The sequence below is a fragment of the Barbus barbus genome (assembly GCF_936440315.1).
Source record: "Barbus barbus genome assembly, chromosome: 22".
NCBI classification, from domain to species: Eukaryota; Metazoa; Chordata; class Actinopteri; order Cypriniformes; family Cyprinidae; genus Barbus; species Barbus barbus.
The window spans coordinates 6,062,762-6,086,477 of record NC_136750.1 but is presented as its reverse complement, the minus strand read 5'-3'; the positions used below and the strand labels follow the sequence as shown (position 1 = coordinate 6,086,477).

Below are 23,716 nucleotides of genomic sequence, written 5' to 3'. Positions count from 1 at the left end.
ATGGTAAATATTTCAAAATGTTACTGTTTTTGCTGTATTTTGGATCAAATAGATGAAGGCTTGGTGAGCAGAAGAGACAGAAAAAGCAGAAATCTCACTGTTCAAAAACTTTTGACTGGTAGTGTGTGTTAGCGGTTTGCCTACGCTGCCGTCGCGTTCTACTCACTGTTTCTGGACGAGGGTAAGGAACAGAGACTGGTGGCAGCAAGTTGTGTTTTCCCCAGAAATGCAATGCTTTCTTCACCGCCATAGTTTCTAATCTCCATATAGGTGCGCATCACGTCATTCATGTACATCACGAGCGCATGCACACTTTGGTCAGAGCGGCAATACTGCAATTAAGGTGTTTACATGTCTGTATAGTTCGATTAAAATGGGTGTATCGGTGTCTATGTTAATACGATTATGCTTGCTGCGATTATGAGCCTAATCGCATTATTTAAATCGAAGTATTGCATTTACATGAGGTAAAGATTAATCGCAACATTGTCAAAATCTCATTATAATCGCATTAAGAGAGTCCATGTAAACGCACTCACTGTTAGCAGTCATATGCTGAAAGCTAAAGGTTAGAAGTGAGATCTTATATAACAAGAAATACAATAATTAATTAGTTAGATTTATATAGCGCTTTTCTGGGTACTCAAAGCACTTTACATAGAAGGGGGGAATCTCCTCAACCACCACCAGTGCACAGCATCCACCTGGATGATGCGACGGCAGCCATATTGCGCCAGAACGCCCACCACACACCAGCTTATTGGTGGAGAGGAGACAGAGTGATGAAGCCAATCAGTGTATGGGGATGATTAGGAGGCCATGATGGTCAGAGGCCAATGGGGAAATTTGGCCAGGATGCCAGGGTTACACCCCTACTCTTTTTCAAAGGACATCCTGGGATTTTTAATGACCACAGAGAGTCAGGACCTCGGTTTAATGTCTCATCTGAAGGACGGTGCTTTTTACAGTATAGTGCCCCCGTCACTACACTGGGGCATTAGGACCCACACAGACTGCAGGGTGAGCACCCCCTGCTGGCCTCACTAACACCTCTTCCATCAGTAACCTAGTTTTCCCAGGAGGTCTCCCATCCCGGTACTGACCAGGCTCAACCCTGCTTAGCTTCAGGAAGAATTAGACACAGTGTATTCAATTATTTTCAAAGAAATCTCATATGCTCTTGAGCTCTTATGCTCAAGGCTGCAAACAGAATTATTGTGAGTATTGCTCAAGTATGTACATTAGTTCAGTTTTTCTGCTTAACATTTTTTCATGGAACCATAGTAATTTTTTTTTTCTAGGACTTCTTGATAAATAAAAAGATCAGCATTTATTTTAAATGTAAAAAAAAAAACTCTTCAATGTCTCCTTGCTGAGTAGAAATATATATATATATATATAAAAAATAATAAGAAATGTTTCTTGAGCAACAAATTCATATTAGAATGATTTTGATGACACTGAAGACTGCATAATGGCTGCTATGTATCACATACAACATAACAACGATCTTTTATTAGAGCGTTTGAATGCAATCTGAACTGCTCGTCACTTGCATCACTTAAACACACACACCCACACACACACACACAGTGACATTAATGTGTATGGAAGTGATTACCGGTTTTCACTGTTTGCCAGCCCAGAGAGACAGGGCTTCGTGCCTGTACATTGTAGGTGGCGATTGGACTGTGATTGTCAACTCCGTGGCTCCATGACAACGTCGCCATGGCATCCGTGATCTCCTCTACAATCACCACTCCAGGAGGTCCAGGAGGGCCTGGAAACAAATGCCACCACTGAGTCAAACTAAACAGACTTTCACACATTTTATTTATTTTTTTACTTATGATTAGTTCTTCCAGTGTTTTATTAATGACATCTGGCCTTCTTTCCCCTGATAATCCACTGATCGGATGGACCATGTTTCTCAGTATTCATTAGGAATGTATCACTATTATTATCTATCTACAGGTACGTCATTTAATGTACACTACTGGTCAAAAAAATGAAATAATACAACATATCATATTTAAATTCTGATAGGAATGAAAATGAAGCTGTGAGGGCTAGAAATACAGTGTGTTCAATGGACTGTACTGTTGTTTAACAATGTACCAATTGTTTAGCAGATGAAACATCTTAAAAAAAAAAAAAAAGACAATTATTATCAGAGTGCTGTTCCCTAGTGAAAAATATTTAAACTAACATGAATTTGGAATACATTTATTTCATGCTAAGTATACTAAAAATACATTTACATATGTATTTGTTTACTAAAAATATCCTGCAACTGCACGTTTGGTACACTAAACTGGTATACTTAAATTATGCTAAATTGGAACAACTAATTTTATATTTAATGCACTTTAATTGTGTGGAAGAAGCAGTGCTGAAGTCCAACTGAAGATATACTGAAGTATATTTGATTGTGCTAAAGTGGAACTATTGCAAGTATACTTTAGTTACACTTTAAATATCTTGCATTTAAAGACCAATATTATTAAAAGATCATACAATCCTCATCAGCAGTGACATTAAAACACATTTCAGGCTTAATATTAAGAAATGTGCATTTTACACAAGTAGTACTTCAAATAAAGATTAATAATAATTTTTATATCAGTAATTCTCAAGTGATATGTCAGTAAATATGTTAATAGATTTGAACTATAATTAGTATGGAATAAATGCATTTTAAATATATTGCTTTTTTTTTTACTAGGGTTTTTATGCACAAATAAACTAAATATGGCATGTAATCTGATTAAGGTCTAATTTGTTTGGATGTTTTTGAAAGAAGCATCTTCTGCTCACCAAGAGTGCATTTTTTGATTGAATATTAATATTAAATTAAAACTAAAAAGAGATCAAATGTGAAATTACTAAATTTTAAAATAACCGTTTTCTGTTTTAATATATTTTCCATTATAATGAGAGGAATTTTCGGCAGCCAATTTTCAAGTCTTCAGTATCACACGATCCTTCAGAAATCATTTTAATATGCCGTATTTTCCATGACGCAGCCTTGTTGAGCACAAAAGGCTTCTTTCAAAAACATAAAAATTGTAATTATTTCAAACTTCTAAAAATGTTTTGTAATGAATGAGATGACAAGAAACGTTGTGTATGTGTATACATGTGGAATTCAATTCCACTCAATCTCTACAAATAATTTCTTAAGCATGGAATGATTCCGGATGACACAGATCTCTTGGCAAGGATTTCTGATTAAAGAACCCACTCTCTTTCCTCTTTATGTCTGTTATGTGTAGTCTGCCAGCCCTCTTATGCATGGTTGAACGGTGAAAGGTTTTTCTGTCTTAAACTGTGTTTTTATGCACATTTCTCTGCCTTCCGAAGTTAATGCAATCATTGTGTGCGGTATCAGCAACTGGCTGAAGAGGAAACAGTTGTAACAGGGAGGCTGACAGCTGCTTCGGCCAATGGAAGTCAATATTCTGTGTGGTTTGAAAAGAGATGTGTTAAAAGGTTGGACTGAAAGGTGCCTTTGCAATCGAGGATATTAACATGCATGGTGAATCACCATGGCAGCAGCAGTAGGGTTTCTGTTTTACGTTCGGATGGAGACCACAAAAGGGTTTTCTTGTCTGAAAGGAAGCAGCACACATGTGGAAGCACTCCGGCCAACATCATGATCACACGTGGCTGAAGGTCAGCTAGTGCAGACAACACATTTCTTTGTAGGCCAACGATGTTTGAGGCATAGATAAGATAATGACTCTGCTTGTTTACAAGAGAATCATGCAACACATCACGCAGCTGTGGGGAGAAACGGAAGTGAGGTTTTGTACAGGAATAACATTGATGAAACTATTGTTAATTAACAAGCTGTTAATTAAATAAGAAGCTGTAAGTTCTTGTAGGAGGAAATAAAAAAAAGTGCAGAAACACTTTGTAAAATGTAAAACAACATTCAGTTGTTAGCTAGCATCCATAATGTGATCTGGCTCCACATTATATTTAGTAACTAATATTTATAGTTAATGATTCATTAACATAAATATGCAGCAGGAAATAAAAGTATTTTTAAAGCAGTGGTTCTCAACCTTCCTGTTTCAAAGGCCTTCTGACATTTCTGCTCTAATTATGAGAGTGCAGCTTGTTTTCAAACCTTTTTAATGAATAGAAACAGGGATTGTTGACATTTAATGAATTAAACATGATTTTGTTCTATAATATTTTATCTTATACTATTCAAAATTTTGAATCAGTATGATTTTCAATGAAAATAGTTATTGAGGGCAAAAATAAATGTTATTTCAGTTTACATCTTGATTCTTTGTGATTTAGCATTTTAATTAAGTTTTGATATTTTTTAAATTGAACTAATTTTCTCACCCCCTTGGATGTTTTCTGGGCCCCTCTGGTTGAAAACCAATTTTAGAGGCCCATAAAGTTATTACATTTTAATGAATTACCATAAAAACACTTTTTTTTTGTATAATAATCAAGACTAGGGGTTTATTAAGGCAGTAAATGAAGACAAGTGGGTGCAATCAGCTGTAAATCATTTTTAGAAACATTATTTTTAGTGGGCAGTACGATTATTAGTTATTTTATAAGAATTATTTTAGAATAGCTAGTATATATACTATTGTGTGAATGTGTGAAAATTAATTTTATTTAATTTATCTGTCAAATGACAATTTTGACATACTGTATATTCTAATAGTTGCAGTTGGTTACAATGAATTTGAATTTAGTCATAGGAAAAAAAAAAAAAAAAAACTAATGGAGGGTGGAACTTTCAACCATCAGGAAATGATTGAACTTTATAAAGTTAAGTAAAAAGTAAAAAAAAGTCGTGACGTATTGTCAAGTATGGTGACCCATACTCGAAATTGGTGCTCTGCGTTTAATCCATCCAAGTGCACACACACAGCAGTGAGTAGTGAACAAATGCACACACACACACACACCGTGAACACACACCCGGAGCAGTGGGCAGCCATGCTGCAGCGCCCGGGGAGCAATTGGGGGTTCGGTGCCTTGCTCAAGGGCACCTCAGTCGTGGTATTGAGGGTGGAGAGAGCGCTGGAAGTTAATGTGTAATAGTTACACAACCTTGGTAATGTCATTGGAAAAGAAAATATTTCTGAACTGGAGAATGTTGAATGTTGAGATGAAATATTCAGAAAACAAACACCTGTTTCTTTTGAATAATGCAGAGAGATAAATCATGAATCATTCCCAATAAAACCAGGGAAATTTATTCAGAAAGTCAACAGGGTCAATTTTGATTTCATGTTATTTGTAAAACGCTGTAATCACAGTTTTTCATTTTTAACTGCAACTTACCAAAAGCTTGTTTTTGGCGTACTCACCTCTAACCAGCAGCTCAGCTTCTGCAAGAACACTGTCTGCACTCGTCTGAGCACGACAGCCATATTTCCCAGCATGCTTCAGGAGGATGCTTCTGATCATCAGGTCTGCTGTGGAGGACTGCTAAATGGAGGGAAAAGAGAGGAAGCACAAAGGAAATCAGAGAAGTGAGGGCAAGAGAGAAATAGGGCTCCATGCGGTGCTTGACACCTGAGCAATGGGCTGCTTCCACAGCCTCTATTGGCTTGTGTGGATTAAGAGATTCCTGTTCGGTTTAAGAGCACGCGCACCATTACTTTCCTCAATCTGCTCTTCTCTGGAAATGAGAAACGCCCCAGGCGAGACTGCATATAATTCAAAGGTCTACAGGCAGCTATTTAGTACAGGGGCTGATTAAAATTACAGCACATGAATCAGACAGCTGGGTGCTGCACCACTGTCTGCCATGCAAGTCTCAACAAATATGTGCTACCTGCTTTAAAATAAATAAATAAAATAGAAAAGAAAGTAAATTATGTTTGGAAAACACAATGTTTTTTTTTTTTTTTTTTTATTAATTTATTTTATTGTGACTATTTTCCTGACAATTAAACATATTTCCCCTCATTTATATTGTTAATCACTGTTTAGCATTTAGGTTTTTTTTACATATGAAAAACTAAAACTAGAGTAGTTAGTATATATATGTAATGGGTAGTTGACAAATAAAAATTTGACTGTGTCCTATAAAGTAACGTAACATACAAATAACATTTTTTTTTACATTTTTGCTGTCACACTGTAGGACACATTGATACGTCAACCACCCATACATATTGCAGTTGCAATATAATAATTAAAATAATTTTGTAATTGCAAAATTAAAAGCTTCCTCTTTTTCTATTAAAAAAAAAAAACATCAGCAATAGTACTTCTCAGTAACAACAGTTTATAAAATGTCTAAAAGTTTGTTAAAAAAAAGCATTCTTTATGCAGTAACCTGACAAATCCACAAACTCTCTCTTTTTAACTTTTCCATGGAAATAAAAAAACAATACAAATATTTGAGTAAATTCTGCCTGCTCTGACAGTGTTTGCGGAGTAGACATTTTCTAGGGTTCATGAGAACATCCTATGGTACAAGTGACTCATAAAGTATTCATTAGCACTGAAAAACTAACAACTGCATGAGAACAACTAGTCAAGTCCCTAATCTATAATCATCTGTCTAACAATCCACTTACCGACTTATTAATATAAAATATGAAATACTATCTGTACTAGTTCATTTTTGGCACTTCTTACAGCAGCGTGGGTTCTGTGTCATTCAGAATTGAACAGAATTTATTTTATTTCCAGTATAATTCCTGAATTTGAATCCAATTTGAAATGAGGTAACAAACAGGATCAAGAACTGTAATTTGAATAAAAAAAATACCAAGAAAAAATGTTGATGTGGATGAAAGCACTGGCTAATTTATGGCAAAAAGGAACAATAAACAGAAGCTTTAACCAGCTCATTTTTCATGAATTACTCTCGAAACAACCCAAAACCCAGTTAGCTGCTGTGCCAATTAGCAATTAAACCTATTGTGGGCTAATCGAATATAAAATCTCCTAAACCCTGGCTAACACTGCACTTGAATGTGTAACAGTGACAGTTAAGTTGGCAGATTGGTGCTCAGTGCTGCTGTGAAGGAACCAAATGATGTTGTCAGCCGGAGGGAAGACATCAATATGCCTATAATCTGATAGTAAGAGGACACAAGACAGTTTGAACTTAATTGTGTCAGTCGTAGCTGCTGCTGAGGAGTGATCCATCCCTATTAGGAGTTACTGTACATGAATGCATGCATGAGATGAGGTGACTTCATGTCGGAGTAGTGAACAAGTAGTTTATTGTCAAAGCCAGCCAATCAAATTGGAGCTTGCCAGTTTAAAAAAGATCTCTTTGTGTGTACGATATGCAGACAGCCTGGGACTAACATAGTGCTGAATGCTCTCAAAGAATAGGCCATGATGGTTGACTAGTTGACAAGTACTCGACTAGCCTGTGAACTAGACAACCGACTGATCATTGATTGAAAATATGTAGCTTGCTCATGTAGGAAGACCTATAAATTGACATAATTTCCTGCTGCGAAATAATATATACAATAACGGTCAAAGGTTTGGAATAATTAAAAACATTTAATTCCAAATGCAATATATTTCACAATATTGCTGTTTTACTGTATTTCTGATCAAATACAGCCTTGTGAAATTACACCAGTGGATGGTTTTGTGGCGGCAGACTGCCTGTTGAAGCGTTCTAATCAGGGAGTGTTTGTCAATCCTGCAGGAAGGGTGGAGGGTGTGTGGAGCTGCTGCTCCTCTGAGACCCTGATAAACATGATGGTGTGATTCACAGCAGGTCTTTCATCATGATGACATACGGTCCTGGCTGACCTTTCACTGGATTGATTCTCACTCCAGTTAAAGCAGAATTTGGTGCAATGTGGCATCCCTAAAATAAGTAACAGTGACTCCATCTGTTCAGGAGCAACAGATTGAAGATAAACAGAAAGCAGTAAATATATACTTGAAAAATACTTTTGGGGAAAAAGACAAAAAAAAAAAGAGCTATATCATTAAAATATCATTCAAATCTTTAACTTTGTTTTGTTTCTGTGTGCGCTTTTTGGCGTACAAAACAGTGTAGAGACATTATAGAAAAAAAAGATGTTTTTTTTTTTTTGTGGGGGGGGGGGGGGGGGGGGTATTAAATGTCTCACTTTCACATTTAATCTCCTCCAACATTATTTTGTATGACAGCAGTAGCTACAAGTAACCATACAGTTATTGGGACTGGATTATTTATGATAGACATATGTATAGTATTAACATAAGTTTTATGTATAAAACTAGTATAGATAAATATTAAAAGTTTTTTTTTTAAAGATATTTCCTCATTGTTACTGTCAATACCAATATGCTGCGACAACCCTTTAGCCAATAATTAAAAAAATTCAGTTAAAACAGAAATACCAAAAATATAGTGGTTTCATTAAAAAAAGAAGAGAGCACGAGAGAGAGAGAGAGAGAGAGAAAGAGAGAGAGAGAGAGAGAAAGAGTAGACAGTAGTGTTTGAATTGAAAAAAAGGTGATATTATTTGCTGCCAACAATGACAAATGAAGCTGATGCAAATAGTTTATAAAATGTTTATACTGTGTGATACTGATAGGAAACTTATGCAAATTACGTAAAAAGAGTTTACTGTTTCATTTGAAAAATAAAACTAACTCTAAAATTACTGTACATCCAATGTCATCCAAATTTAAGCATGTGCCAATATACATACATACACACATATATATACTGTATATATACACACACACACATTTATAAATCAGTACATTTTGATGTTTTTTCTGACGTAGTAAACTTGCTTGGTAGCTCACCTGGTATAGCATTGAACTTGTTCAGTGAAAGTCCAGTGAAACACAAATTATGATAAAAGATGCAAAAGACTTAAGAAGCACATTTCAGTGAAATATAAGTGATAGGGCTGGGTTTTGACACAAATTTCACGATTTGATTCGATTTGATTCTCATTCACAAGCTTGGGATTCGATTTGACTACGAATTCGATTCGATTCCATATCTATTATTTTGGATATATATCAGGAACAGTACATGCCAAATATTCTCAAGGAAAAAAATCTCTCAACTAATGCTGTAAAATATATATGAGAGTTAGTACTACATCAGAGATGGGCACTCGAGTTAGTGACTCGGACTCGAGTCGCATTTTTATAGACTTCAGACTTGACTCAGACTCGACCTTGACTTGACTCGAAGAAACTTTAAAAGCAACTCAAGTCTTTTATCCTTAAATCCTTATATAACTGATATTCAAAAGGCGGAGCGCATCCGCACCCCGGCATCCATCCGGACCCGGCACGGATGACGCGGTTATTTTAACAACAACAGAAACACGGTGAGCAGAAAAAAAAACAAAAAAAACAAAAACAATGCTGCAAATATAGTTCTTTTTCTTACTATCTATTTATCTATCTATAACCTATGACTCTGACTGTTCAAACCAGATGTGACAAGATGTTTCTGATCTACATTTAGCATTATTAATCAACATGAGAACGTTTTGATTATTGTAGCTACGTTGTTTTTAGTAGATAATGCTTTTGAATAAAATATTAAAATAGTATAGATTTCAGGAGGAAAAACCTGAACAGTATTTTTTCTGTCACATGGCCTCGCATGTATCTAAATGTATAAATACAATACATGTACTTTAAAAAAAAAAAAAAATTATTTATTTATTTTTGTCCGGACCTCTGCTTGGAAGAACATATAGAGGCAGCGCTTCTTGGAATTTTAATTGAATACACCTGACTTATATCATAAAGACAAACTTTATGTGTATGGTTTTGTAATATCTGTGTCACAGGCTATTTCCTTATGTGTCATGGTAGATCAGACTCTTTTTATAGAATTCGATTACAGAAAAACTGTTTTGAACATGGTAATGGATTAAAACATAAGTAACAGGCTGGATGTATATTAATAAGCTTACATATTTTTTACATAGGTCATATATTTTGTCTATAGCATATAAAACAGCTTCATAAATAGGAAGATTTCAATACATGAGTATTCTGAATGGGAGAATGGGATTTTTTAGCGAGCCAACTTGAGACTCGACTCAGACTCGTAACCAAAGGCTCTAGACTTGACTCAGACTCCAGTGATAAATACTTCAGACTTGACTGGAACTCCAGGTCAAAGACTTCAAACTTGACTCAGACTCCAAGTTAAAGACTTATACTACATTACTATAAAATTGAAGGTTAAAATGTACTGATTTGTTGGCTATATAACTGCTAAAATTACAATTAATGAAGTTTTTAAAATAATAAAATTACAATTACATTATATTTCTACTTTAATTCCTTTTTTTTTTTTTTTTTTTTAATTTAAACATTTAAATGGTGGCTGTCATAAAAACCTGATGGCAAAATACCCCTCTCTAAAGTTTATTTTTCTGACTATTTGTCACCGAACATGTTTTTTTCTGAGGTGAATGTGATGTTACATGCATATTGTTTACAAGCCATTATATTGATGTCTTTGCTGAGCTGAAACCCTGATTGAGCGATTACATGAGACAGATTGTACAGATTGTAAAGTTGTACTCTTTCTTTTAACTTACCTTCGGATGTTTAGTCATGCTTGCTTTGTGCTGAAACTGGTAATAATGTGGAGGAGATGATCAGTTCACGTGTTATGTGCTGCCGCGTCATGTGTGCTACAGCGATCTGTCACTCCACATTAAACAGCAGCAAAACAGCATTTATTGTTTACTACAATACAATGGACAACATTTTAAATGGTTTCATATTAAAAGTATGAAAGCACAAAGCGTATTGCGATTAATTTGTTGGGAAGTGCCCTTCAGTGTTCCATCCATTAACTGAAAACAGGCTAGAATCGATTCTTGGGATTTACGAATCGATATCGTTCCGTAAAAATGAGAATCGATTAATACTGAGATATCAATATTTTTTACCTAGCCCTAATAAGTGATTTATTGAAAAAAAGTTAACTGTTTGAATGTAAAAAAAAAAAAAAAAAAAGTCAGGTCGATGCCAATAATTTACAAAATACTAATACTGACTGATATTGATATACCACTGATAAATCATTTATCACTGATATATTGCATATTCTTTAAAAATATCATAGTGCAAGTGACATTACTCTCCTCATTACATCTCCTCTCCACCTGTAGCTGGTGTGTGGTGAGCGCACTGGCGCCGTTGTCCTGTGGCTGCCGTCGCATCATCCAAGTGGATGCTGCACACTGGTGGTGGTTGAGGAGAGACCCCCCCCCCACATGATTGTAAAGCGCTTTGGGTGTACAGGAATACACAATAAAGCGCTATATAAATGCATCATTCATTCATTCATTCATTACTATCCATAAAACACCAAGTGCCAACCAGATGACCACCAAACAGACGCACAGTTCATTACCTACAGTATATGTCACCTACAGCATCAGCACAAGTACACAGAAGCACATCTGTGGTGAAGCCGCTTACTGTTTGAATGTACTCAAAGTGACCGCCCTCCTTCTGGGTGTTGAGCGGTTGGTTGTTGAGCAGCCAGAGGAAGGACACGTCCAGCGAGGGGTCATGAGTGACTTTACAGCTGAGCACCACACTCTCTCCCACGGTCACCTCCATCCGGATGGGGCTCAACTCCACCCGCATGGGCTCTGGAACATGAACATCATTCAGTCATCAGCACATATGACATAATGTCAGAAACTCTGGATACAGTTACTATTTGGAAAACAAATTATTAAACTACATTAAAATTCATAATTGTCAATTCATAATTTTGAGGGGGAAAAGGGAAAATGGTTTCTAACATCAAGTTTATCCACTAGCATATCAGACCTTGACACACAGAACATATGCAATAGGTGGTCAGCTTACTAAATTGTTCCTACATAAATTGCTGCATTAATTTGTATTGTATTATGTATTAAAACAAATAATATTAATTTATTGTTTTATTTACAGCTTGTGTTTTATGGATGGCATCTGATGTCCTTATGCAGTGTCATCAAAGAGCACAAATTTGAAGAGTTAAAGACAATGGAATTCAAAACTGATCATATTTATTGATATTTATTGTCATTAAGTAAGCATTATTCTAAAGAGAGAGAGAGAGAGAGAGAGAGAGAGAGAGAGAGAGAGAGAGAGAGAGAGACACAGAGAGAGAAAAACTAATTTGTTAATTTCAACATTTGCTAATACATTTTGGTAATTAAAACCATAAGTTGTATCTGTTATTTAATGGACCTAAGCAATGAACAGTTGTATTTTTATTAGCTAACATTAACAAAGACTTATAAATGCTATAACAAATATTTTTTTTTATTATTAGTAAATGTTAGTTAATGCATTAACTAACAATAACTAACAGGACCTTATTGTAAAGAGCTACCGGGAAAAAATACCTATAATATAACTAACTAAATAAATAAATAAAAAATAAAAATAAAATAAAGTTTATCTTCCTCTGAAGTTTTCTTTTCGACTGTTGCAACGAAGGGAAATATTCACCAATAATTTCATCACCTAACATCTAAAATCCAATCCAATTCTACCTTTTCACTCGGAAATCTTTGACATTACATAACATTATTGCATTTAGCTGTGCAGTACATGCTATTTTTTAAATGATATATAAACCACACATTATACCTCACTAGTATGTTACATTCCTGTCATAGTTCCTCATTATGTTATTTTAACGTTGACTAACCACTAAGTATTATCAAAAATAATTATGGCTATGTTTCATTTCTAATTCATATTTATATAAAAATGTCAAAAAATATAGTGTTCAGATGTAATAATGGGTCCAGAGAGATAATAAAAGTTTAATTTTGCTTGCACACATCCGCTGTGCAAACAAATAAAAGCTGCTTGGTTTGAAATTGACTTTTGATTATCGTCCATTATTGACTATGGACTTTTTAATCCTTCAAAATTTTACTAATGTGACCGTACATTATAAATTTCACATAGTTTTCTGCCATTAAGATGCTTTTTCGTCAATAGAATCACAAACGAAGGACATTATAGGTGCAAATAGGGTTTAAAACATTTCGAGCTTGTCCAGGTAGAAAACTCCTTTGACTGGATAACATTTGTAGTGTAAACGCTCAAATGGATGAATGTGCTCAAAAAGGCCTGCTCTCTGCCCACTAACCTATTATGTGAGCATTATTATGTCTTTTTTGAGAAATTGCACAAAAACAATCAATTCCAACATTGATATATTGTGCCAAAACGCATCTTTATACAAGATGCACACAGCGCCTCAGACTCATGTACAGTACAATGTGTTATGAAATAGCGATTTTGCACGTAAGATGTATTTTGTTTCTCAAGGGCTCCTTTCAACAAATACTCACATACGCTAACAGTGATAAAATCAAGACAATCTGTCCCATGCCTCCTAGTTATTATCTGTTTTCTTGGTAAAGAACAACCTCCTCAACAATAGCTATCCTAGGAGACGGTAGATGCTCTTGTGAGCAGATTCTTGTGCGGGCAAAACAAACATCTTCACGCCTGATAAGCTGCAATGAACTCTTCTTCCATCCGGCTCAGTCAGGCGGCGCTCTGTTTGCTCTAGTGTGGTTAACCACGGGATGGGGGCTGGAGGTTGATGAGGATCTCTTACCTTTCACCAGAAGCATGGTCGTCAACTCCGCTGAACCGAACTGGTTTTCCGCACGGCACACGTAGCTTCCTTCATCCAAGCGGCTGGAGTTAATGATGCGGAGGGTGTTATTCCGAAGCAACATGATCCTGTTAAAAATGGAGGATGTAATTCATCTTCCACAGAAAACATTTCTCTACTTCTTCAGAAGGTTAAATAAACAAATTAGCTCAAAATAAAATTATGAACACACAAACTAATCAGCATGTACCTGTAATAAGAAAATGTAACATTTATGTCTAAATAACTAATGAAATATACTGAAAGTACCACAGTATTACCACATTTTAACACCTTGGTAGTAAATATGATAGCCATTCAGTACCATGTTGTACAATATATTCATGGTAAAAAAATAAAGAAAAATATTATTTGATTAAAAAGTTAAAAAGTGTGCACCAGTCAAGAAGTTAAAAATTCTTTTTTGGGTCCCACTTTATATTAGTTGGCCTTCACTATTTTACAGGTAACACTTTATTTTAAGATGTCCATAATACAGAGTAATTACCTGATTAAGTACTTAGTAGTAACCGTTGTACTTACATGAAATAAAATGTACTTACCATGTAACTAAGTTATGGAACAGCCTGTACTTACAGTTGGTTATTATGTAGATGTAATAGGCAGCTACTGTTACACATATGTAACAGACCGAGTCTGTTAAACAATGCAATTATAAATGTAAGTACACAGACATAAGCTACTTAGTGCATCAAGATTGTACTTGTGTACTTCATGTGTATCTATACTGTACACCTTATCCAGCTGCACCTTAGTTTGATTTAACCCACCAGTACACAGCTTAAATACATGCAATACCTTTCTAATTACATTGCAAGTACAGAATATTACACAGGCATAAGCTACTTAAAATTAAGTGTATCAAGATTGTACTTAAGTATACAAGTAGCTGTGTAACAGTAGCTGCCTATTACATGTACATAATAACAAACTCTAAGTACAGGCTGTTCCATAACTCAGTTATATGGTAAGTACATTTATTGTCATGTAAGTACAATGGCTACTACTAAGTACTTAATTAGATACATACTCTGCATTATGACACCTTAAAATAAAGTGTTACCAGTACATTGTAGTTATTTTTTGATGTAAGTACATAGTAGTTAAGGCTACCTAATATAAAGTGGGACCCCTTTTTGTCTTTTATTGTTCTGAAGTTCTGAGTAATTATAAATATGTCATGAGCGCAAACAAAAACATGAAAAAGGTTTTGTGAATTTATTTTAAACGAATATTTAAAAGATTCAGGTTTTTGAAAAGCATACAAAATGTCAGAACTTGATCTTCGAATGAACCGCAGGATCATCGTCCTGCTTGCACTCTTTGAACAAGTCTTGTCCTTCATTGTTATTTTAACATCTAGATTTAAAGATAATATTGTCAATAGAATCATTTAAAATGTTAAATGACTGATAGTATCTTTTGGTGAGGATTAGTACATTGATGGCTATCAAAAGACATTAGCCAATTAACTGTTCAAAGCAATGAAAGGGCTGTTAATTATAACAGTTAGAAGATGTAAGAGTATGGATAATATCCATTTATATTCCATATAATATTCCATAATTTAGCTTATGCTTAAGTCACACCGGGTCTTAAAGTGAAATAGCTGGTATTGGTAAGGACAGAATGCTCTGATGATTAATGTGCTCACCCAAGTATACGGCACATCAAATGGCCTTAATCTGAATACTGTTAATTTCAGTGGAAGTCAAGATGAGATATACTCCTAATGACATTTCATTCTTTCTGAAACCAAGAGAGAGCAGGAAGGCAAATTGAATTTAACAGAGATAACTAGAGTCTCACTTTTATCTTATCGTACGTTTTTATCTTATTCAGTTTCAGAGAGCACCTCTGTGCTGCCCTCATATAATGAATTAACTTCAGACAAAGACAGAAGTCATTTCTTGTCTGAGGTCCAGGAAAATACAATGGAGAGATTAAAAAAAAAAAAAAAAAAATGACTCGCCCTAAAGAGACCACCTGAGAACTCGAGCATATGAGCAACAGGCTCTCGGTTTTATTATAGCTCTTAAAAAGTCATCACTTGAAGTGGCACAAAGTGAATGCACTAAAAAGTTGTTATCTTAAACTCAGACCTCTTTAAGTAGATGAAAAACATCATTGCATTCATACTGTATGTGGACTCACATCTTATTTTTGGTCCAGTTTAGTCAAGATTGGGTCTCAATTCATTTTGAGCATTCAAAGAGGATAGTTGCTTATCAACTTTAAATAACTTTGTAAACGTTTTCAGATCTACTTAACACCATTTGTACTTCCATTTTCTCTGGAAACAATCACCATTTGTGACCCTGCACCACAAAACTAGTCATAAGTAGCACGGGTATATTTGTAGCAACAGTCAACAATACATTGTATCGGTCAAAATTACCGATTTCTCTTTAACGCCAAACATCATTAGGATATTAAGTAAAGTTCATGTTCCATGAAGATATTTTGTAAACTTATTATCGTAAATATATCAAAACATAATTTTTGATTAGTAAAATTCATTGCTAAGGACTTAATTTGGACAACAACTTTAAAGGCAATTTTCTGAATATTTAGATTTTTTTGCACCCTCAGATTCCAGATTTTCAAATAGTTGTATCTTGCCTAAATATTGTCCTATCCTAACAAATCATACATCAATGGAACATGTATTTATTGACCAATTTCAGATGATATATACAACTCAATAATAAAAAAAAGACCCTTATGACTGGTTTTGTGGTCTAGGGTCACATTTTAAGTCATGTATTTTGCAAACTGCTATTAGACTGCTGGAAAACCAACACTAAATCTGGGTTATTATTGTTAAAACTAGTTATTTGAAAACTAGTTATTTGAAAATAAAAAGTTATTTGAAATAAACATGAACTGAAGTAAAATATATTAAATTGTAAAAAGTAAACATTACATATACTTAAAGTACTAAAATTACTAGGACATATATATATATAGAAAAAAAATAATAAAACTTTAACAAATATTCAAATGATGGAACGTATAATAATAAAAACTAATTCAAAGTATTAATAAAAAGAAAAAAAAAGCATATAAACGATAATTAAACACTGGCCAAGGCAACCTTCATATATGGGTGTATATTCCAGTATTCCCCCCCCCCCCCCGGTTTGATTAGCAGAGGTGTGACAATGAATATTTACATAGCAATCATTTTATTAAAATTCAATTTCTGCCTAAAACTAACAGTCTTGACGAAAGGGAGCCGTCAGTCTAATTTCTTCCCCATTAATTTGTCTCATAATGTTTGGCTTTCATATTTACAGCATTAAGCACCCCTGATCCAGCAGACGCTGATGAGAATTGGCAGGCAGAAACTCAGAGGTGTGACAAAGTGAAACCCGTACATGGAAAATTCATAAGGAGAAATCAACTAAGAGACGTTTCTTCAAGTAGGAGAAAGCGAGAACCCACATTCGACAAGGACGCAGACCCAGAAAGGACGAGCGGCGGAGACCGGTGGGTATAAGCAACATGCAAATGAGCCTTCGTGACGATGGTAGTAAAAATGAAACGTCCCCTTAGAGCCACCTAAATATATATTTTAGGCCACTTGATGCAAAGAACTTGCTCTACTCCGGAGAAACATCTTTGAAAACGCAGTGAGCGCGAAACATTCACACGCTGTACAGGAACGGCTGGATAAACACCACGGAACATAATCACAGGCTTGTTTACAATGGACCGATTTTCCATTTCCCTGACTAGGGCTTCTTTGGCGATGTTAGTGAAGGATTGCCCTTGGGGTTTTGAGAATGGCTGCCCATACTTTCGAACTAATGGGATTAATACTTTTAATTTGGAATACAAAACCCTTGAACATTAGCGGAAATCCATGTTAATTACGAACCTTCATTAACTCCACACAGCTGTCAATGTCAGATAAACGCAGGGCAGCTTCGATCCCACCCCTGCTCCTCTCACGATTGAGCTTCTCTTCATCTAGAGACGTCTTCCTTGGATACAGCTAATGTCAGAAAATCCTTTCACTAAAGTCACCCGTGTCCAGTCAAATACGTCTGTAAAATTCATTTCAACGATCATCTGACTGAAAATCCATTTTGACTACTCTGTTGATTGATAAAGGAGCCGCTCTTTTCCCACTTCAACTATGTAGTGTGCCGTTAGAATAATGGAAACAAGCAATGCGATTCTCTCTTGGATCTTCTACGCTAAACTGTAGCTCATGCACCATTTCATTATATATCTTTTCATAACGTTGGTAGCGCTGATCTGATTATTTTAAATCTGATTTCTTTGGAGCCTCCTAAGGCGCGCTTCACTACTGTTTATTCTTAAGGTTTGGGATTTGAACAGACTCTACACTTCAGCGAATAACTCATCCGGCACTGTTTGTGCCAAAGACATGAATGATGCTTCAAACCGAGCAGGGGTGTGTTATTACTTTTATAAGCGGCCTGACTAATTTCAATCTGGTGGATGATAAAACTGGAGGGAAATAATCTCCTGAAGGAGGAACACAAGCCATATCGAAGCACTAGAACATACGGAAAGTTTGGGGTGGACTTTTTTGACTTTGGCCAGAAAGCAACCACCTGGCCTGTGTAATGTAGCTGATATTAAAATATGAGGAAGATGATGTAGAGAGCCCAGGTGCAGTTTTATTTAATAGTGATAATCCACAAAACATAAACTTTGAATTATACGCAATGCATGAAACAAAATATACACATAAACATTAACAATGAGCTCGGCTTGACCAATTTTATTTGATCAATATTGCTTCTAATCCATTTCATCTGCGATAATTTAGCAAACACTGTGTGAGCGTCACTACAGGAAGCAGAAAATGTCTGACGTGGCACACTATTCTGGTAACACCTAAAATAATGATGGCTCTTTAAAGGTTCTTCACACATATTTAGAAACCTTTGTTTTAGAGTTTAGGGTTCTTTATTCCAAAGTATGGACTGCCATACTGTGTGTTTTTCATTTTGAATTATTATTATTTGTTTTTAACAGAGCATATATAGCTCTGTTCAGCTGAGGATACTTCTTTCCTCTTCTCCACTAAGCAGTTATGACAGAGATATTGAATTATTGAAGATCCATATTGTTAGTGTTTTCAATTATTTCTTGTGCTTATGAATAAACATGCCCAGTCACAAAAACATTAAAGCTATCCCATGACTTATCACTTTTTCCTTTTATCATTGTGAATGGCTCACATGCTGTTTATTCACAAAAGCAACGTATGGCCTTTATAAACGTAACAGCTTTTACTTAAACAAATGAAAAAGGCACACTGTGACCCAGACAGATGCAGTCTGACCCTGCAACCTCATTATCTGAGGAGAAAAACTGTGCCTCGATTACACCAAAACACAAACATAATGATGGACGTAACGCATCATAGAGGATTGTGAAGTTATTTCACTGGAACTTGGCCTTCACTACATCCATTTGATTTTATTGCATTTTCATTTTTTCTTTGTTATAAGACATGCATAATGCATAATAAAAAATGGTTTGGCATTAATATTCCATGTAACATTTTCAAAGCATGCCTCTTTATTTAACCTTATAAAAAGGGGTTTATTCAGCACACACACACACACACACACACACAAGCTAAAAACTGAAACACACAACTAAAAACACAAAGCAAAGAAAAACAAAATAAAGGGTTCTGCTATTGTTACTAGCCAAAGAACCCTAATCTGGTAGAATTTAGAACAATGTTTTTATATGGTTTTATTTTGTTTGTAAAATGTTTCATTTAATGTCATGTAGTGTAAGTGAAATATTTTCCTTATATCTTAAATAAGTATCATTATTATTTTACAAATATATTTTAAGGCATTGTGAATGATTAATTCATAAATTAAGGGCTTTTCTAATATTTGTATTATTATTATTATTATTATTACTACTATCATCATGCATGTTTCTTCACATTGATTGCACCACATGACAATGATTCAGTAAAAAGTTATTCCATTATTTAAAAAATAAATAAATAAATAACAAGACCACCTTATTACATATATTTTTTTTCTAAAACATAATTATTCCAAACAAATTTTATAAGAGGATCATCGTTTTAATTAAGCTTTTTCTTCATTTTTTTTTTTTTTTGACTATCAAAATGCATTTTTATCTAACAAGAGGTCTATTCAACTAAAGGAATTTGTTCATTATATTTTTAAATAAATCAATTGATTTAGATAAAAACACTAGACCATGTCATTGGCCGAATAATCAGATATACTTTACACAGCCTCTCTGTAAAACGTCCTTCAATTATAAAAGATATGGCAGCACTAAAATAACAAAAAGCGGAAAAAAGGAACTATATCTGCCCTTGCCATGTCATAAAAAAGGAAATACAATAAATTGCACGACTCAGACAAATTTGCCACACAATATATCAGATCATGCCAGCTCAAAGTCCATCCATCACCTTGTTACCTGAAGAACAGAGCATTCTTGGGCTGTTCACTTCTCCCATCTATCAGTAGTCAGCGTGTACAAACAAACATCTATCACACGGCAAACAACATCATTTCAGATGTGATCTGCACCACTTCATGAACGATTCCACATCGTCTGACAAACCGCGCGGCTGACCTCAAGAACATTTTGTTCTGACTCAACTGTATCTTTTGCTGTTGCATGTGGCCGCTGCAAGGGCAAATATCATCTGAATGTTGGTTACACCATTACTTGTGAATTATTGATTTGAGAGAATGGAACTACGGCTTGATAAGCAGCAGGAAGTGAGGAAGGGTGTCAAGGTGAGAGCCGGCTTTGTGCTGCGTGTGGACATTTTTAGCGACTCTCTGCGGTCTGAGCCGAGGCCTGTACGTGTGTGCGGTTGTGCCTTATGACTGGTCTGGGGCTGTTGGGCTGGCGAAGCCATTTTGCAGGACAATTTGAAAAGAGCGCAAATCCCAGTGGCTATTTCTCAGAATAAATTGCCTGCTTTGCAATGGCACCACTGTCAGCAGAAACGCTCGTAAATAATTTTGCAGCATCCATTTGCAACCGAGCACGGCCTGTGATAAATATGTGGTGAATTGGGGACTCTGGGTCTGCAGAACCTGTTAGTTAAGGTGTGCTCAAATTTATTTGTATGTGTGTATGGCATCATTTTTAATATGAAGTGAGGGCGTATATGACTGTTTCACTGTTGGCTTTGCAACTTGTAGAAGGACAAAGTTAGGACTTGGTGACCTTGTTTTTACCCTAGAATAAATAATTTGCTTAATAAATGTCAATACATTTGCTTGACTCTGTAAAGCCTGACATATGAAATAATTGTCTGAAAATTATTTTTTAATTTATTTTATTTTACTTTATATTTTAATTTATTTTGAATAATTTAATTTAATTTAAGAGTTTGTTTGTTGAAGACAAAATCAAATCAACAAAAATCTGAAAAAGGTAATCATATGTGACTGTTATGTATCATATGTGATGCATCCAGCTTTTATGTCTCAAATAGTATGATATAAGAGAATATGGAGCAAAAACTCAAAGAGAGAGAGAGAGAGAAAACTCACACCCCTCAGAGGCCCAAACTGAGCAAAAATATGCAATGTGTTGCAGTTCTTGATATTTTTATGGCCAAAAAGTAAGATGAAATTCTGATATCTTGTAATGTAAAACAGTGAGAACAGTATAACACTTACCTAAAATGAATATCAGTTGTCACTCTACATCTCTCAGTAATATGTCTTAGTAAGATTAAATTTAAATTCTTAGTTTTATGATCAGAGCTCTGTAGTTTTTATCGTGGCGGGGAAAACATATAATGCAATGCAATACAATGAGGATTCAAAGATGAAAATAAGCATTCACATTTTTCTGTAACATGATATATGGATACTCAAGTAAACCTAAATTGCTTCAGTTCGGTAAGTGTCCATCTTGAAATATCATTCTCATGTTTACTCAGAACTTAAATTAGTAAAGATTTCACAGCAAACAAACACGTGTATCCTAACCTGTACAGGACATATTTCACAGTTATACTAAAAGGCCTTTTACTTGCTAAAAATAAATATAAACTATCAATCAGTCACCAGAATGCATGCAAAAGGTTGTGTACAATAGTTTATTTTTTCAGCAAAGTTTTGATCATTTAGAGGCCTTCGAAATTTGCATCTCAAATATGATACAGTAGGCTTTATAGAGTCGAGATCATTTGTGAATTTGCATCTTTTTATAAAAATAGGTGATCATGTAAAGGTTACAAATTAGTGCAAAATTATGCAATGCAAATGTCAGCATTGACTTTGGACATGCATATCCTTTAGAAAAGAGAACCTGGGGAAAGTGTAATAGGAATATGCTAAATAGGAATATGCTTTCCGGAAGCACTTGCTTCCTGTTTCAGGTTTCATCACAGTCTTGACAGGAGTAAATTAGCTCACGATCATTGCCAGTGGCACACAGTATTCAAAACCAAGCTAGGTGCGAATTCACAGGATGACGACACTTAAAAATGTGTAAAGAAAGAGAGTTCAGTACTGTTTTAAACTGGTAAGACGCAGGTACACAAATACAAAATTATAAAAATGTAACCAACCACATTATGCATAGTGTAATTCGTAGGGATAGTTCACACAAAAATAATATTCTTATTGTTTGGAGCAATACGTCATACTTTACATATTTGTTTCAGACATTTTCGACAACGAAAAATGCTACCTGTTAAATTAAATTAATGTCTGCACCTACCACAACCCTAAACCTACCCTTACAGTAATGCAAATACAGTAATTATGTGTTATATTTGCGGTGAGATACAGCTACCGGAAACCAACAATAAATAATTTTTTCTACCTATTAGATTGTGTTTTATTAACGTCTACACCTACCCCAACCCTAAACCTACCACTTACAGTAATGCAGATGCATTAAATATTGTTGTTCAGCGTGAGAAAAAGGACGGAATATTGATGTGCGCATGCGCAGTAAGCTCCGGTAGGAAAATCTGATGGGTAGGATAAAATGTCAGGACACCGGAACTAATCGAGTCGTTTGTGTCAGGCTGGGGAGAGAGGTATTGTAATAATGTAAATTATGTGAAAAATAATGCGATTTTCGAACCACCAAGAATGAGAACATGTTCTAGTACACCCCCAAAACAAAATCAAGACTTTGTAAAAGAGCATAATAGGACCCCTTTAAATGAACACGCCACTATTTTTGAAAATAGGCTAATTTTCCAACTTTATTTTTAATTTTCCCAAAATTAGCCTATTTTCAAAATTAGTGGAGTGTTCCTTTAAGTAAGTCTTATACGATTGGAACAAGTTTAGGGTTAGCAAATGATGAAATGAGGATATTTTTTTTGACACACAAGGCTATGAGTTCAGTTGAACTTTTATTTCATCATTTGGCAATATGGCTTATACTAATACAACTTTTTACTCAGTGTTTGTTTTTTGCTGCATTTATAAAATTGTCCAAGTTTCCTATTTAGCTTATTTATAAACCATCACAGCAACCAATGACACCATGGAAATGATATTAATAATATGAATTATTTCAGATGAATAGGTCCTTGCGTCTAGACGTGTCTGTGGTGAAGACTCTCAGTTATTAAACAGCAGCCCTTTTGCAGGCTTGTAGCCTACAGCGCTCGACGGGGGCCGATAATTTCAGATCTGTCACTCATGATGAGTGACATGTCTTCTCCATCAAGAGCTTGTACCTGGGCTAGCGCTCATTTTCCTCATGCTGATTTAAGATTATGCATAAATGAATGGCTACAGCGGATGAGCTATCAGCCAACAGGCTCTACAGTATTATGGCTCAAACAAGCTATATTTGAATTCTAATGAGGTTACATGTACAAGACCTTAACAGATGAATAAAGCAGAATGTCATACATTAACTGACTCAAATGGGTTACATTTAACCCTGCATTCTGTTCTAATGTGCACGTTTTAAAATATCATCCTTTCCACAGCATCTCAGACTGTAATAAGGACAAAAGACTGAAATAAGAATTTTTTTGGACTGAGTATCAGTGACCGCACCAAAAATAAAAAAAAATGG

The 23,716-nt window shown here is 35.0% G+C and overlaps 1 protein-coding gene across 1 annotated transcript in view; it reads right to left on the bottom strand.

Annotated features, from left to right (window-relative positions):
- Positions 1 to 23,716, bottom strand: part of LOC306888253 (contactin-5-like) — a gene marked incomplete at its 5' end in the record, with an annotated part of 134,031 nt that overhangs the window by 28,619 nt on the left and 81,696 nt on the right. The window contains 4 exons of the mRNA XM_079446451.1: positions 1,622 to 1,780; positions 5,349 to 5,469; positions 11,431 to 11,606; positions 13,592 to 13,719. Coding sequence (XP_079302577.1) covers positions 1,622 to 1,780; positions 5,349 to 5,469; positions 11,431 to 11,606; positions 13,592 to 13,719 — 584 coding nt within the window. The remainder of the gene's footprint in view (positions 1 to 1,621; positions 1,781 to 5,348; positions 5,470 to 11,430; positions 11,607 to 13,591; positions 13,720 to 23,716) is intronic.